This window comes from Lissotriton helveticus, chromosome 7, assembly GCF_964261635.1.
Source record: "Lissotriton helveticus chromosome 7, aLisHel1.1, whole genome shotgun sequence".
NCBI lineage: Eukaryota > Metazoa > Chordata > Amphibia > Caudata > Salamandridae > Lissotriton > Lissotriton helveticus.
The window spans coordinates 1182730192-1182747984 of record NC_136068.1 but is presented as its reverse complement, the minus strand read 5'-3'; the positions used below and the strand labels follow the sequence as shown (position 1 = coordinate 1182747984).

General features: G+C 48.8%; 1 protein-coding gene across 1 annotated transcript in view; it reads right to left on the bottom strand.

Annotated features, from left to right (window-relative positions):
- Positions 1–17793, bottom strand: part of NOL11 (nucleolar protein 11) — a 451282-nt gene that overhangs the window by 305643 nt on the left and 127846 nt on the right. The window contains exon 7 of the mRNA XM_078654327.1: positions 17032–17217. Within this exon, the coding sequence (XP_078510453.1) occupies positions 17032–17217 (186 nt within the window). The remainder of the gene's footprint in view (positions 1–17031; positions 17218–17793) is intronic.

Here is a 17793-nt window from a genome sequence, read left to right as displayed (position 1 = left end):
TCAATTCAAGATGGCGTGCCCCACGCTTCCGGTCGCCTCCACGGGTCTCAGCTCTGCAGGGACTGTGGATCGGGCTGTTGGAAGGCAGGCAAGCTTGATCTCGTCGATCTCTGTCGCTCGAGTTCCGGCGGGAACTGCAACAAAGTAGACGTCGAGGGCTGGATGGTGCCTGCTGGTGCAGGGTGGTCACTCCTTGACCACAAGGGAGATTCTTCGGGCTTCCACGTTGAGTAGGAGGTCCAAGGGTCCAGAGTTTCGTTTCTTATGTTTCTTTCAGGAAATCTGATGTGCATTGGCACTGCTCCCACTCTTATTCGAATCTGGGGGGCGTGATTACCTGCTAGGTCCCCCCCTATGGGTGGAACCCAGGAAGGGGGTGGATACACCCCTTTCCTTTGATCCAGGCCGCCCTGGCACGAGGGCTGGAGTGCCCCAGAACCGGTTTGGCCGGATTATGCAAGGGGCAGCCTTGTGCGCCCCAGGCAGTGTCTGGTTTCTTTCAGACCTCCCTGCTACAATCCACTATCTCCTGTCTGGAGGGTGGTGACACCCTCCTGTGGCAGGAAACCCTTTGTCCAGGCCCCATTTGCTGAGTTTCGGTCAGCTGCAGGGGTCCAGACTCTTGTCTGTGGCAGAGGCATCCATTTTGTGGATCTAAGGCCCTTTTAGAAATTAACCGCATTAAAGTAAAGGAACATGTCTTACCCCTCTAGAGGGGTGGAATGCTATCCCCGTCGCCAGAACTGGCGAGGGGATAGTATTCCAAATCGTATGACACCTTACACGACATGTTTTGATAAAGCCAAACCAGAGTTGCTATATAACCGCGAGGATTATAAGGCACTTAAGAGTATATGGTATGGCATTATCCTGAAACAGCTTAGGGAGTTGTTCCCGACAGCTGCAGACAGGCTCAGCTCATGCTAGAGCTCCATCTCACATTAAACCACGCACTCTGCCTCCAGGATTGATGAGGCCTTCCATAGGAGTGGCTCACAGGTTTATATGTGTCCAGATATAGGTTTAGATATAGGTATACTATATCTAAGTAAGGGGTGATTACACCACCTTACCCCAGCTGAGTGATCAGCCAGTTGTGTCAATTTAAGAACCAGCCAGGGGTGGCAAAATATATGCTGCAGCCCCTGGTAGGCCTTGGTGGCCCCTATGCCCTGGGCACCTATAGTGCATTATACAGGGGCTGACAAGGAGTCCATTTCCAATTGTGGTATGTACCTAGGGTACATGGAATCCATTTTACAGAGAGAGCAGATGGCCTGGGGCCCTGATTAGCAGGGAACCAGGTCAACTAAGTCAAAAAACCAGCTAAACACAGGCAAAAAATCTGGGGTAACCATAGTCAGGTAGCCACCTTCCTACATCAGGGATATCACAGCGGACCTCACCACGCTTACAGACTTCGAGAAGGCCGCAGGGCTGCGGGTGAACTGGGAGAAATACTCTATCTATCCCCTACACCCGAATACTCCACACAGGGAAATTCGGCTAGGAGATGCAACACTAGCATGGACGGGGGACCCCCCATGCTACTTGGGTATCAGACTCTACCAGGATCCCTCGGACCTCCTGGAGGGCAACCACTATCGAGCCCTCAGAGGGCTTAAAAAACAAATTAGTTTCTGGAGGACCCACCCCTTGGCCCTCATTGGAAGGGTAGCCTTATCCAAAATGATCATGGTGTCCCGGCTCCTTTACTAATCTGCGAATATCCCAGTCATCCCACTGTGGTCTTTTTTCCAGGAGCTAAACTCATTACTAATCTCCCTGATCTGGGGGAAGGGCCGGTGCAGAGTGGCATTGTCGGCCCTGCAGTTGCCACGTGATAAGGGTGGGATGGGCACCCCGTCATTCGAAGCGTATTTTTTGACGGCTCAACTACAGTGGTTATCACGCTGGACAGCGCATCGCAACCTCGGGGAGACTGACACCCAGAACGGCAAGATACCAGTCCCGGAGCTAACCCGAATACTCCTCCCAGGGACCAAACCCAACCCTGCTCATCCACTATTAGTCAAGGTGGCTAGATCCTGTACCATGAGGATTCACTGGCTGTCCAAAGGGACACCTATGTACTCCCCATTACTGCCGCTAGTAGGACTCCCCAAGGGGCATGGGTATTACACCGCAGGAGAGTTTAGGATCTGGACCGAACATCAGGTTACCGAGGCTGAGGCCCGGTTCACTGATGGCCAACTGATTTACTTTGCAGGCTTAGCCGAAGAAAGCGGGCTCCCAGACGGCCAATTCCTGCTGCATCGGCAACTGGTGGCGGACTGCAGACAGACTTGGGGCCTTATAGACGGAGAACCCGAGACACAACCGGTGTTGCATACACTACTACACATGGGGACTGGCAGACATCATATTACATGGATCTATAAGTTCATTATGAAACTCACACACGTACTTACCTGTCCCCATCCACAAAGCTAATGGCCAAGCAGTCATGACAGACCGCTTTTGGAATCCAACAAAAAGAATCCAATTTGTGTTTATATCCACGTTTAAAAGTAAATACAGACAGTGAAATAAATAGTTTTTTGTCTGTATTCATCCGTAAAAATCTGTAAAAATGGAAAACAGGGAGCCTTACATGTAAAGACATATCTGCCCCTGTGCTGGCCAGTTCAATTACTGACAGTACAAGTGAACAGGGAAGTCTTGGATTTATTAATACATGCACCCAGAGGGTTTCTTAGGGGCACTCCCTGATATCTACCAGCCCCCCTAGTATTCTGGCTGACTGGTCCTGTCCAGCCAGCCACCACAGTCGAGTTTCAGGCATTTCAGCATTCCAAGGCAGGGAGCTTCAGAGAGACCACGCCTTTGGTAAAATAATCTGGCTTTCGTCAGATGTGAGGGAATGCCAACCCCCCTGACCAGGGCCCGTTTGGCACCAGGACAGGTGAGAAAATTAGTCCGAGAGGCGGGTCCTGATGTGGATACAAAATTTAAAAGTCTGCCATCTTGGTGATGGCAAAATTAGGAACTCAGGAACAGGGTTATGCCCATTTCCCACAGGAAGTGCTCTTGTAGGGGGGAGTAATGATGTCGGGTGTAAGTGGTTACTACCCTACACTTGAGTATTTAGGGAAGGCTCTGGCACCAGAAAATGCGATTCCTGCCGACCTAAGAAGGAGGACACCAACAAGCTGCAAGAAGCAAGGACTGTGAAGAAACAAATGACTTGGTACAAACCCTGCCAGTCTGTGTGCTGTTCCCACAAGAATACGCTAAAGTGGTCTTGTCCTGCAGCTGATGTGCCTACAAAAGTGTGGGAGGACTGCCTGCCTTCAACAATGACCCAAGAACTCCTGCAAGAGTATCAGTGCTGCTTCCCGGCATCCTGCAGGCACTCCAAAAGAAATTTGAGGACTATAGACCACCGCAAACCCAACACCAGAAAGCACCACTCAAACCTGTGCCCCCTAGCCCATGTTGAAGTGGGCCAATGGTGCCAGGATGGTCCCTCCGTCCCTCTACAGACAAAGCCCACCTTGGTTTTGCCCACAGTGGATTCACCGACTCAGACTGCAGCCTCTTTGTGCAGCCCCTCTCTACCGCTAGTATCTCCGGTGACGAAAACCTGACCCCGCAGAACACTTCAGCACCCAGCCGCCCTGGACTAAAAGTATCCCCACGTCCCCTTGAGAGCATAGACCCCTTGCTCATTCAGCCTGACTGGTCTCCCAGTCCGAGCTTGCAGACTCTCTGCAGCCGGACCCCATTGAAGTGAATGGGACACCGGATGCTGTAACACCTCTGCAAAGGGATTCCCCAGAGCCTTCCAAGGTGACCTGTTGGTGCTGCCTTGGACCTTGCCCCATATTCACCTTAGGTCAGGAAGATGCGTCCAGTTATTTGTAGTTAAGTTCCCGAATGTAGTACATATTTATCCCCCTAGGATAACATTACCGCTCCCAAATATTGCACTGTCAACTTTTGAAAACCGTAAAAAAAGAAATTATTACTTGAAAAGTACTTACCTGACCTGGATAATCTTGGTATCTAACTTATACAAAAGAACGTGGAGAAGCGTGGCTCAGTGGTTAGAGGCGGCAGACCCGGAAGCTGAGATCGGCCGTGGACCAGGGTTTGATTCCCCGCCTCGGCGGGTCTCGGACTCAAAAATTCCACGGACTCGATAATTCTCGCTCCGGTGCCTACTCGACTCACGGGGTCACACTCTGCGACTCCGGGCAATAGCTTGCTTAATCTCCACTACGGCCCCTCGCGGCGGGATGCCTGGCTTTCACCTTGTGGTTACCCTGCCGGGGTATCTCACAGGGGAATACCAGGACGGGTTCCCTAAGCAAGCGCTTAGATACCGTGTCGGTGATTTGCGCTATATAAATACATGTACAACGTGTTATTTTTATGTCAGACTTCTTCATTAAAAATGTATCTCACTTACTGCTTGTGTGTATGCAAAAAATGATTAACACTACCATTTGATTAGCCTAACTGCTCGCCAACACTAGCACAAAAGAGAGCATTTGGAGTGTCATTTGTGCTTCAGCAATTTGCCTTGACTCTTTACGCAGAATACCTCTTTTTGAACCACTATATAAAAAGCCAGCTTCCTACAAACACCTCTCCCAGATGCTGGCTTCTATCGTGTGCTTACCTGGGTAGTCGTTTGCACGTCTCACCAGGTGACTACAAAGCGGTCTCGAAGACTGTGCAACCGTAAACGGGCACAAGAGACTTCGGGAAACAAAGTGGGAACTTTGTAAAAGTTGCACACTGCAAGACGTTACATTATTTCGACTTGGTCATCAAGTCGAGCTTAATGTAAACCATGGTTTGATATTTTACTGTATCAACTTTAGTAGTCCCACCCAGAATTTAGCAGGCCTGCTGTGGCAGCCTGTAACTCAGACTCACCAATGGGGCTATTAGCCTTTTCCACAGTAAAAATAATATTTGCTGGGTTTTACCACTGAAACATGTAAAAAAAACATTCAACTTTTTAATATATAGCACTCTGCCCTAGAGTTTGATAGGCCTAAATTAGGGGCGTCTTACAAACATTAATATTGGAAGTCTTGGCTTTGCAATTGCTTTAAATGGCAAAGTCAAGTTAACAGTTTGGTAATCGCCCTTCCAGTCAGTAGTGGCAGACTCTAAACCATGTTTTACCTTGGTGGCACCTAGGGTGGCACAAAATCAGTGCTGCAGTCTCTAGGGCGAACCTCTAACTTATAGGCCCTGGGTACCATATACTAGGGAATTACAAGCAAGTTAGCTTATGCCAATTGGGTATAAGAGAACCAAAGAACCAAGCATACACACTTTAAGGTCAGGGCGCAGGCACTGACATCTGTTAGCAGGCCTCAGTGCATTCTCAAAGTAAAAAAAAGACAAAACAACACCATCAGTCCAAAACATTTGGGGTAACCACACAAAATGAAACATTTCCTTACACTAGAGTAGGAGCGATGCAAATTAGAATATAAAATAAAGTCCAACCTGTCTGGGTGCCTTATCAGTTAGGCAGGATTTTCCCCTGGTAAGGTTGCCCACTCAGCGAATATCGGCCTCCAAAGGTAGGTGCTCTTAGCATTAATTTCTGGATTCATAAGCATGTTGAAGTCACCCCCAAAGACTGTCATCACAGAAAGGAGAAGGTGTATTAACTCCACTAGGGTACCATTTATCAGTGTGTGGGATATTCTCATTATCATCCAAGGTTGCCACCCAAGGGGCCTAGAGAGGATGGGTTCTGCCCATCAAATTCAACTGGATTTTTCGCTTTTGATTTTTTTTTTATCCGTTTTTTATTGGTTTTCAAAACAACATGGCGGCAGTCAAATAACAATCATTTGAATCTGTACATTGCATATCACTATTATGCTGCTATCCCCGCACGCTCCCATCAACGTAACTCAGTTCTATGCAGTAATAGTTTATTGTACACTTCATTACATATATCATACTGTACTCATTCGTGTACTATTCTCGATCTTATAGTCAACCATTTATCTCCGATGCTTAGTCTATTGATCCATAGAAGAAATAATAAGCCAACTCAACCAAACTCCCTCCCCCCTCCCTCCCTCTGCCACCGGGGTGTCCAAATTTCTGTCCACTTATATCTGCGATATTGTTGGTTCCTTCGCACCATGTATCAAAATAATAAGGGGACAATACCTTCTGTTCGTTAATCATCTCACGTTATCCTATTGTTGCACTACAGGGCGAAGCCTTGAGTACCTTAACGGCACTATTTCAATCATGGCGATCCCACTTGAGCGTCCCTGACTGAACTTTCCTCTGAGTCAGTCTCGGGCGTCTGCAGCGCAACTACTATGGTCTCCCACGCCCTCTCTGCATCCATCGCCTTCTCATTATTAGCTCGTATAGCTTGTTGCAGTCGGACTGTACTCCCACTCCTTGCCCATTTGAGTAATTCCTCTCTACATTGGGCCCTCGCCTTGTTTTCCATTGTGCTGTGATCTGTCTCTTAGCCAGCAGTAAGCATAGATCCAGAAATGTACTCGTTATTCTTGTTTTGGGAGTATGCGAAAACCAGTGCAGTAAACAGATGCCCATATCAGGTTCTATGCGGCGCTCCGTAACTCCACAAAGCAGGTCAAATACCTCCTCCCAATACGTTCTCAGCTGCCCACAGCTCCACCTCATGTGGTGTAACTCCGCCCCCCTAAGTTACAGCACGGTCACTGGGCAGTATCTATTTGAAAATACAGATTAATCTTGGCTGCGGTTAAATAAGCCCTATGCAGTATAAAGAAGTGTATTCATTGAAATCTGGCATTCCTAATACTCTTCCAGGCCCTCCAAAACAGTTTTGTCCATGTCTTTTCAGGTATTTCATTCCCAAGGTCCGCCTCCCACTTCCTCTGCAACTCTTGCAATGGCTGCAGGCCTTCTGTGACCAGTCGCCTGTAGATACCAGTAACAGCCTTAACCGACCCTGCTGCCATCACCACATATTGTCACGCCATATATGTCCGCGGTTCTGACAACCCTTTCCTCCAATTACGCTGTATCGCCGAGAATATGCTGCATGCAACAAGTAATCCCCTCGCTGGAGGTCATACCTTTCCTGCAGCGTCTGATATGGTAATAATACACAGTCTTCGTATAAATCTCCCATTACCTGCACACCCATCGTCTCCCATTTTGCCAACGTGACCAGTCCCCCACCCATGCGGGAGAGCAGTACGCAAACCCAAGGGAATCCCTGGGGCGTACGGGTGAACAATTTGGGCTCTACGCTGGTCTGGTTCCAACATTGTCTCAGTGTCCATTCCTCAGCAGTGAGTGATCCAAGACGCAAGTGTTGCTGAAATATTATAAATGATATCACATGATGTGGAAGCCATCGTCCCTCCTATCTGGGCCCCTAAACTCTCGAGCCAACGCTGGGGTGAGCCATTGCATCTGCTCTGCCAAGTAACAGAGTTCAAAATCTGGTACAGCCAGGCCCCTATTTGCTGTCGGTCGCATCATTGTGGTCAATGCTACCGCCTCCTGCCGCTCCCCCACAAGAAACCACTAATCATGGAACAAAGCTGCCTAAAGACTGACCCCGGTATCCAAAGTGGCAACGACCTAAAGAAGTACAGCAGACGGCGGAGCGCCACCCTCTTCAGGAGAGCCACCCTGCCGGCTACAGAGAGTGGTAAAGCACTCCAGAAAGCGAGTCTACCTTGTATTCCTCATACGGCCCTGCCCACATTTCCTTCCAGCAAATCTGCAGGCATATGATAAATATTAGTCTCTAGATAGGGTAAGCAGTTTGGTTCCCACTGAATGCCCGCCGCCTGAACAGGGCCTGCCTCCGATGGAATCACCGGGAAAAGGCAAGTCTTAACCCCAGTTCACCCCCAGCCCTGAAATTCCGCCAAACACCTGGAGCAAGTTCGTCGCCCCCTCCAGAGCCTCCCCTGTATTGGCCAGGAAGATAAGTAGATCATCAGCATACAAGGATATGTGCTGCACATCACAGCGCAGGGCTAATCCCTGATAATGGCACCCTAGTCTAGCATGCGCGGCCAACGGCTCAATGGCCAACGCAAATAACAGCGGTGATAGTGGGCATCCCAGTCGTGTTCCCCGACCTACTGAGCAGGGGGAAGAGACCACCATTCATGTCCGCACCCGTGCTGTTGCTGCGCTGTAAAGTAACTCCGGCCACCCCACAAATGCCTCACCAAGGCCAAATGAGCGCTGGACTAGAAAAAGGTAGGGCCACTCCAGGTTATCAAACGCCTTCTTTATGTCCACTGAGAGCACCGCGGCAGTGCGAGTATCCCCATGATCCTCATCGAGTATGTGGAGGAGGCGCCGTATATTAGTGGCCGCGTTCAGGGTCGGGATAAAACCCGCCTGGTCACGGGGAACCAGTTGTAACATATAGGGGCGGAGTCGAGCCGCTAGAATCCTACTCAATATTTTATAGTCAGATGTCAGCATAGATAACGGGCGGTAAGCTAACCTGTCCAAGGGATCCTTTCCAGGTTTCTGAAGCGGGATAATGATAGCCTCTCGCGTGGAGGCTGGATGCTCCCCCAACTTCGCGCCTCCTTATATACCGTCAGCAGTTTAGGATTAAGTAAATCAATAAAACTTGAGTAAAACTCTATAGGTAGGCCATCTGTGCCCGGCGTTTTATTGCGCGCCATGTGTTTAATGGCACATCGTATTTCCCCCCCCCCCCCAATGTAATCTCTTGCCCCAATAAATCCGCTTGCTCCTCCTCTAACCGTGGTAGCGTTATAGCATTCTGTTCCTACCTGCACCTTCCAGGCTCCCCGCACTCCTGCGCCCTCTCCCTGGTCTGAGCCCCGGTCCACCACGGCCTGTGCCGGTTGAGTGGAGGGCGTCAGCAGACCTGTGTCCGGCCCCCCTGAGGATGACACTTCTGGGCTGCGGCAAAGGCGGGCCCTCCGAGGCTACAAAGCCTGTATGTCAGCACTCCCGCGCAGCGGACGCGCCAGCTGAGTAAGGCACTAGCTTGTAGTAAGTGTTTTTACTTTTATTTTAAAAATTATGCTCTAAAATCGAAAAAACTGTTCCTACCTGCACCTTCCAGGCTCCCTGCACTCCCGCCCCCTCTCCCTGATCTGAGCCCCAGTCCACCACTGCCTGTGCCGGTTGAGTGGATGGCGTCAGCAGACCTGTGTCCGGCCCACCTGAGGGTGACACACTTCCGGGTTGCGGCAAAGGCGGGCCCTCCGAGGCTACAAAGCCTGTATGTCAGCACTAACGCGCAGTGGACGCGCACCAGAGGCAAGCCCGTCTGCGCCCGCTGCACCCGTCTGCCGCGAGACGCCAGAACCCCTAATCCTAGGCCGGCACAGAGGCCCTTCTATCCCCAGGAGTACCTGCTTGCCCTCGTGCCAAAGCACTTTCTGCTGATCATCTCTGGCAACCAGACACCCCACACATTCAATGCATCAAATGTGGGTTCTGGGCCAAAGCGGACCCTCAGGCATCCTCAGAGACTCTCAACCCCGCAAGTCTCAACATATATAGCCTTAACTGTAGGTCCCTAATAAGGCACCATGAAGAAATATTCGATCTTCTTCTGGACCGGTCACCGGACCTACTTTTCTTAACTGAGACATGGCTAACCAGTGACTCGGCGGCTATTCCGGCCCTGGCCCTCCCGACAGGCTATCTGATGCTCATTCAGAATAGATCCAGCGGCAGGGGGGGTGGGCTAGCTGTGATATTTAAATCTGCCTACTCCTGCACTCTCTCTCCTCTGATTATACCGGACTGCGAATGTGCCCTATTTAAGATCAGGATTTCGGACAATTTTACTTTTACCGGGCTTCTTATTTCTCGCCCCCCCCGGGGCCGGCGGGCGCCTTCCAGGAAGCCCTGACCCTCACCATTTCTACACTTGCCCTGCAGACAGACAATTTTAGTATTCTAGGAGACCTGAATCTACACTTGGAGCGCCTTGACTCCCACAAAATCACTAACTTCCTGGGAGACTTGGAAGCCTGTCAGTTAATTCAGCTAGTTGAGAGTCCGTCTCATCTTGCAGGCCACCTACTGGGTTCTGTGTTCTCCAACATTCGGGCACTCAAAGTTCATGCCCCCCTGCCATTCATTTGGACAGACCACATTCTTATCCACATGTGCCTTAGCACATCTTCTGCCTTCCGGCAGAATCTCCCCCCTCCTCTCTGGAAGCGCCCCTGGCACAAACTGGATGCTCCCAGCCTTGAGTCCAGCTTAAAATCTTCTCGCCCAGATTGGCCCAGCGATCTGGAGGAAGCAGACAAAGCCTATAGGGTATGGATTAATAACTCACTGGACCACTGTATCCCTAAAACACTGTCCCGGGCCAAACGCGAGCAGTCGCATCCCTGGTACAACGAGATATTAGCATCAGAAAAAAAACATTGTAAGACTCTGGAGCGCGCTTGGAGGCGCTCCTATGACCATCTAGCAAAGAAAAACTATAGGAAAGCCACTAAAGCATAGTACAAACTCATTAAAAAAACGAAAGCGGCATTTATTTATTTTCAAAGTTTTATATAGCGCGGACAAGATCTTTGCAGATATCAGAGCGCTTTACAGTAAACACGGGGTAAGGGAAACAAGCGGGAGATTAAGCAAACTTTTGGGTAACATAGAAATGGGTAGTAGGTGGGTAGCAAACTAGGATGGTAACCTGATAAACAACTTGTGAACGAATAGACAATAAGATAGACCGGCTAGTAAAAATCCAATAGACAAATTAGTACAGTAGACAACAGAATAAGCAATAATACAAAGTCAGTGCACAGTCTTCGGAACAACCAAAAAAAAGGGTTCAAGTGTGACTAGCCATAAGGATGGCTTTTGCTTCTTTCTTAAAGAGTGCAGTGGAGGAAATAAGCCTGGTTTCGGGAGGGAGGGCATTCCAAATCCTGGGTGCCATTCCTGAGAAGGAGCGCTTGTAAGTTTTTTCCTTCCGAAATCTTTGAGGTTTCAGGAGGAGATTCTTTGTGCTTCTGTTGTTTCTCGCGCCTCCTGATAAAGTCAGCTTTTGAGTGAGGTAGCTGGGAGACTTGTGGTGTATAGCCATGTGTGTCATACAGGCGATTTTCAGCTGTATTCTGGCTTCAAAAGGGAGCCAGTTCAGGGATTTTAAGTCAGAGGAAATATGCGAGTGTTTTCTAGAACCGGTGATAAGTCTCGCTGCAGCGTTCAAGGAGGCTCTTAGGGGTGCTGTAGTAGATAGGGGGAGTCCGCTGAGAGCCACGATTCCGTAGTCTATGCGTGGAATGACTAGGGCTTGAACTGCAGTTTGGAAGTCCTTAGCTGGGAGGAAGGGTTTAAGTTTCCTCAGAGTGTTGATTTGGAAGTTAGCTCCCCTAGTTGATATGTTGCTGCATGTTGAGGTTGGCGTCAAGAATGATGCCTAATGATTTCACGGAGTCCACGATGGTGGGTTGGACATTGAATGCAGTTAGGTGCTTAAGCCAGGTTTGAGTGGTGGAGATTTTCGCCGGAGGTGAGATTAGAAGGAACTCAGTTTTCAGAGCATTTAGTTTGAGATGATTATCGGCCACCATGATTGGGTGTTTTTGAGCGTAGAGTTCAGAAGTTTGATGTCTTCCAGGGATTGTAGTTTGAGGTAGAGTTGAGTGTCATCGGCGTACATATGAAAGTGTACATTAGATGCTTGGAGCAAGGTGGTGAGTGGTTCCATGACTAGGGTGAACAAAGTGGGGGATAGTGAAGATCCTTGAGGGACGCCTAATGAGACAGGCACAGCTGAGGATAGCACGTTGTTGACCTTGAACTTCTGAGGCCGGTGATGTAGGAAGGAAGTGAACCATTTGAGGACAGTTCCCGATAGACCCATTCTGGTGTTTAGCTGCTCAAGTAGGTTCTCATGTTTGACGGTGTCGAATGCTGAGGAGAGATCAAGTAGGATGAGGAGGCAAGAGTCATTGCAGTCTAGGATTTGAAGGGCGTCGTCAATTACGTGTGTCATGGCCGTTTCCGTACTGTGTCTTGCTCGGAAACCTGATTGATGTGGGTTGAGGAGGTCAAACTGATCGATGTGTTTAGTCAGTTGGAGTTGAACGCATTTTTCCAACAGTTTGGCCAGGGTGGGGATATTGGATGATAGGGCGGTAATTGTTAAGGTCAGCAGGGTCAGCTGTATATAGCTGAGTATAGGCGTGACTTGCCCCACCTTGAGGGAGTCAGGGATGAGACCTTGTTGAAGGGAAGAGTTAATGATTCTAGTCCAGAGTGGGAGGAGCAGGGGGGTGAAGTCTTTTACAGCATTCGCAGGTAAGGGGTCAGTGAGGTGATTAGAGAGTTTCAGGGTGCCCAGCAGTTTGTTAATTGTATCTTCTGAGTAGGTGTCGAAGGTTGACCATGTCGCTTTGTTTTTAGGTTGAGTGGGAGTTATGCCGATGGGGTTGGAGTAACGGCAAACATCATTGAGGAGATCGCTTCTTATAGTATCGGTCTTTGTCTTAAAGAAAGCAGAGAATTCTTCACAGGTTGGTATATCGCTTGAGGTGGTGTTTGATTGTAGTGGTTGTTCCTTGGTTTGAGTTTTGACTAGTTCAAACAATTTTCTCGGTCTATTTTTTGCCTGATCGAGCTGGAGGCTGAAGAAGGCTGATTTTGAGCGCTTGATTTTCCTAAAATAGGCATTTCTCTTCATCTTAAGAGTTTTAAGGTGCAGTGCTGATGGGTCGGATCTCCAGGTGCGCTCAGCCATTCGCATGGCACGCCTGTCTTCATTGAGTCTGCCATCATACCATGGGTTTGAGTTTTTGGTGGAGACTCTCTTCAGCTGCAGGGGGGCGACTTCGTCGATTATTGAAGTCATAGAGTTGAGGTAGAGGTCGGTCAGAGATTGGACGTCTGATGCGCCGGTGGGGGGAAGGAGGAGACTGCAGCTGTGAGAAGGCAGGGAGTTGGGGATGAGTTTCTTGAGGACCCTTTTCCAGATCTTCGATTTGATAGGTTGAGCCGGGTTAAGTTTGACTTTTTCGTTGATGTAGAATGTGATAATGTGGTGGTCTGACCAATCGCAGGGTTGGATTGACCCCAGTTGGGTAGAGTCCTCTTTGGCGATGATAAGGTCAAGGATAGAGCCTTTGTCATGTGTCGGGCTGTTGCAGATTTGGGTGAGGTCAAGCGCATTAAGGAAAGTTTTAAGACTATTCACCACTGCGTCTTTCTCGTCGTTCCAGTGGAAATTGAAGTCACCCAGGTAGATTTGTGTGTTCTGTCGCCCGGAATTGGCTGAGATCATGTCCATGAGGTGTTGGGTGAAGGTGAGGCTGTCTCCGGGCGGGTGGTAAAAGACATGTAGAGAGCATATGCGGTCATACCAAGGTTTGTGTGTTACTATCAGCAGAGTGGAGAAACCCTGTTTACCTAAAGGACAGAACCATTGAGAGAGTAATCTTACCACTAAGGATACCCACCAAAGTTCTTTGCTGCATATAAATTCTTCCAAATCTACTTCAAATTATCCACCTGCAAAACAGAATTTGCAAGCTAACTAGAGTTTAATTTGTAGGGGGACCGTGGTGGGGTCCTCATCCTCACTGATCCCCATGGTTAAGTAGCTGTCTTTGTGTTAAGTCTTCTTACTCTTGGAGCCGTGTCGTCTGTGTCCAAGATGCTGTTATCCTTCAAAGAAGGATCCTGGCCCCCCTGTCTCCTGCCGTTTCTGGTGACCTGGAGAGTCCCAGCAAGTTTTGGGCAGAACCTTTAACTTGGCCAGGTATAACACTACTGAAGTTGCATAGCTCTGAGTTTCTACTTCTAGATACTGAACTCATGACTTTGGATCAAGGAACCAAAGTTGCTTCAGGAGGCGTAACAACCAACACTGCCAGAACAGTAAGTAATCACATAGTTCTTGGAAAATCAGAGGGAGATCTACCAACAGAGGACACTTTAAAAAACATCAAACGGCAAATAGGGAAGGGAATGTGAGAAGGGGCCCCAGGCCCAAACGGTATACCACCGTCACTTTATAAACAGGATGCAAACGTATGGGTCATAGTGTTGGAACCACTTTTCACAGATACTAAGGTTGCTGAACAGACTGCTGTGCTCCTGGAAAGGATCAATTATTTCACCAATTTTTTAAGTCAGGCGAAAAGTCGCTAATACAAAACTATTGGCAAGTGGCCCTCATGGACAATGAGGCAAAGTTCTTTGCAGGATTGCTACTAAAGGAGCTCCAGGCTTGGGCCAATGAGAAAGCTGTAATCCTACCAAATAAGACTGGCTTCAGAAAAACAGTTGGAACAACCACAAATATACTAACTATGGTAATGCTAATGGATAAGGCAGAATCTGCAAAGATGCCCCAACAACCATGTTTTATAGACTATAAGGCAGTCTTCGATCATGTAAATCGCAACAGCCTATGGTCAAAACTGCACAGTCACAGCCACTATTAAATCTGCACACAGATACATGGGTTCAGATGAAGTTGGGTCCTTACTGTCAAGACGTATACCAACTGAACAAGCATTTGCAATGCAATAGGTCTCGCATTAAGAAAGTTTGAGGTATTGGCATTGTAAATGACATTTTTTATTTATGTGTTGGTTTTGAAAATAGCAAAATAGCTTTGTCATTTACAATGCAAATAGTTTTAACTTACGCAAACGTGACACCTATAGCATTTGTAATGCAATATGTGTTGTATTACATGACTTAGTTGTATTTAATAATACAAATAACAATGGCTTTTATTTTTTTAAATAATTAATGGTTAGTGATGCTGTGGCCTTCAGTGGTGCTGAGTGATGCTGTGGCCTTCAGTGGTGCTGAGTGATGCTGTGGCCTTCAGTGGTGCTGAGTGATGCTGTGGCCTTCAGTGGTGCTGAGTGATGCTGTGGCCTTCAGTGGTGCTGTGGCCTTCAGTGGTGCTGAGTGGTGCTGTGGCCTTCAGTGGTGCTGAGTGGTGCTGTGGCCTTCAGTGGTGCCGAGTGGTGCTGTGGCCTTCAGTGGTGCCGAGTGGTGCTGTGGCCTTCAGTGGTGCCGAGTGGTGCTGTGGCCTTCAGTGGTGCCGAGTGGTGCTGTGGCCTTCAGTGGTGCCGAGTGGTGCTGTGGCCTTCAGTGGTGCCGAGTGGTGCTGTGGCCTTCAGTGGTGCCGAGTGGTGCTGTGGCCTTCAGTGGTGCCGAGTGATGCTGTGGCCTTCAGTGGTGCCGAGTGGTGCTGTGGCCTTCAGTGGTGCCGAGTGGTGCTGTGGCCTTCAGTGGTGCCGAGTGGTGCTGTGGCCTTCAGTGGTGCCGAGTGGTGCTGTGGCCTTCAGTGGTGCCGAGTGGTGCTGTGGCGTGCTGTGGCCTTCAGTGGTAATGAGTGGTGCTGTGGCGTTGAGGGGTGCTGTGGCGTTGAGGGGCGCTGTGGCATTCAGTGGCGCTGTGGGGTGCTGTGTCATTCAGTGGTGCTGAGTGATGCTTTTGCCTTCAGTGGTGCTGTGGCATTCAGTGGTGCTGTGGCCTTCAGTGCTGCTGAGTGATGCTGTGGCCTTCAGTGATGCTGAGTGATGCTGTGGCCTTCAGTGGTGCTGAGTGATGCTGTGGCCTTCAGTGGTGCTGTAGCCTTCAGTGATGCTGAGTGATGCTGTGGCCTTCAGTGGTGCTGAGTGATGCTGTGGCCTTCAGTGGCCTGTAGCCTTCAGTGGTGCTGAGTGGTGCTGTGGTGCTGAGGGGTGCTGAGGGGTGCTGTGGTGCTGAGTGGTGCTGTGGCGTTGAGTGGTGCAGTGGCGTTGAGTGGTGCAGTGGCGTTGAGTGGTGCAGTGGCGTTGAGTGGTGCAGTGGCGTTGAGTGGTGCAGTGGCGTTGAGTGGTGCAGTGGCGTTGAGTGGTGCAGTGGCGTTGAGTGGTGCAGTGGCGTTGAGTGGTGCAGTGGCGTTGAGTGGTGGAGTTGGAGGGTGGAATTGGAGGGTGGAGTTGGAGGGTGGAGTTGGAGGGTGGAGTTGGTGGAGCCTCCACAGGCTCTTTCCAGCACAAAACATAGCAAAGTCTCTGTTTGGAAACCATAATTTAAACCAGGATGTTAGAAACTGGTCCGGGCTAGCACCCTCTAGCCCTTCAGGGATTCCCACCAGTCTTAAGATATTCCCCAGGTCTTCTGGGGTGCACAAGGTCTGCCTTTTTTGCGGTGGTGGAGGAGGGGTTGGGGGGGGGGGGGGGGGGGGAGTGCAGGAGAGGGGAAGTAATCCGGTTTTGTACATCTCTTTTTTTACCCTGTTCAGGGGCAGACACTTTACCTTGCCCATCTGTCACCCAGTGATTTTGCTGCTGGTATTGCAGGTCTGGTGTAGGACCAAAGTCCAAGTGTTACCAATTAAAGTGATGGACACTGGTGGGGCTTTTCTATCACACAAATGAAGTCAGGGACCATCTGTTTTGTCCTAACCACACAGGCCATAGAGGACCCGCTCCCACAACATCCAGAAAGAAAGGAGTCTATAGACAGACCCAGCTAGGAGCTTCTGTTTAATTTCTATGTGGTACCAAACCTTCCTGGCTACCATAATCCTTTGACTGCAGCCTGCATGGCCTGGCCCACAGCCGAAGGCTAGTCATGACAAACATGCAGCAGCTCCGAATGAGCCCTGGGATCTCAACTGAAGTCTAGCCAAGCACTGTAACTCTCCTCTGTGTCCTGACCAGACATCAAACAGGATTTTTCACTTTGACAATGGCCACTAAGCTCACAAAGGCAGGATTATGCAAGAAGAGAGTGATTAAGTTGCAGCTGCCATCATGGGAAGTAATGACACATCCCAGCAGAGTTATATAGAGAGAGAGAAAATAGCCAGGAGTGGTGCAGGTTGGAGCACATATTCACAGCATAAGAAAAGAGAGGAGGGAGTTGTAGATAGGTTCATATTAAGGACATATGCTCAGCTACTATGGACTCACGTATGAAATTGCTATATGACAGTTTTTTTATTTTTGCTGAAAAAATGCTAAATGTAATGCTGCACAACTTATGACACAGCAGCAAGCTAATAAATGAAAGGTGTAGAAAACTTACCCTTTGCAGAATTTTGCCCAGCAGTCAGTATTCCCAACACAGCAACATGGGTTTTATTAAGGATGGTGACTGCTGTGTTAGTAAATGTTGGAAGTTTTAGCAGGAGTGACTTAGGCAGAACATGTTCTTCCGCCTGCTCAGCTTGATGAACTGGCACCATAATCTCATACACATGTCCACTGGGATCTGTTCAAAGAAAAAAAAGTAAAATAAACAGCTTTCTTCATGCTCTGTGAAAACGCTCTAGGTTTTGCTTCCAAATAGCCAAACACAGGAACTAACTCTTAGGCTTATTCTCTAAAGAGGTGTTCAATGCAGGAAACTAGGACACTTTGTGCTGCACACCTAGCTGTCTTTTAAAAGTGTTTCAAGATCGCCATTATATCACCACTTTTACCATAATTTGAAGCACAGGTAAAATATATATATAGTACTCCAAGTTAATTGTAACTCATGCCCCCACCGTTCACAGTTTTGTCATCAATGCGGTAAATGCAAATGTTGCAGTGATGTAATCAGTGATATTATAGAACATGTTATGAGTGATATGTGGGATAATTAGCTGTGCATTTCAAGGACTCAAGTTACAGTTATTTAAGATAAGTATAATGGTGAATTTCATTGGCTTTTTTAATTTAAAACGTAACTGAAACGATCACCTGGAGGAAGCTGGCTCAGTATATACTATACCAAAATGAGGTATAGTGTGCACAGTGTCCAGTGGAACCCCAAAGGTAGGCGGAGGTATAAGTAGATGGCATC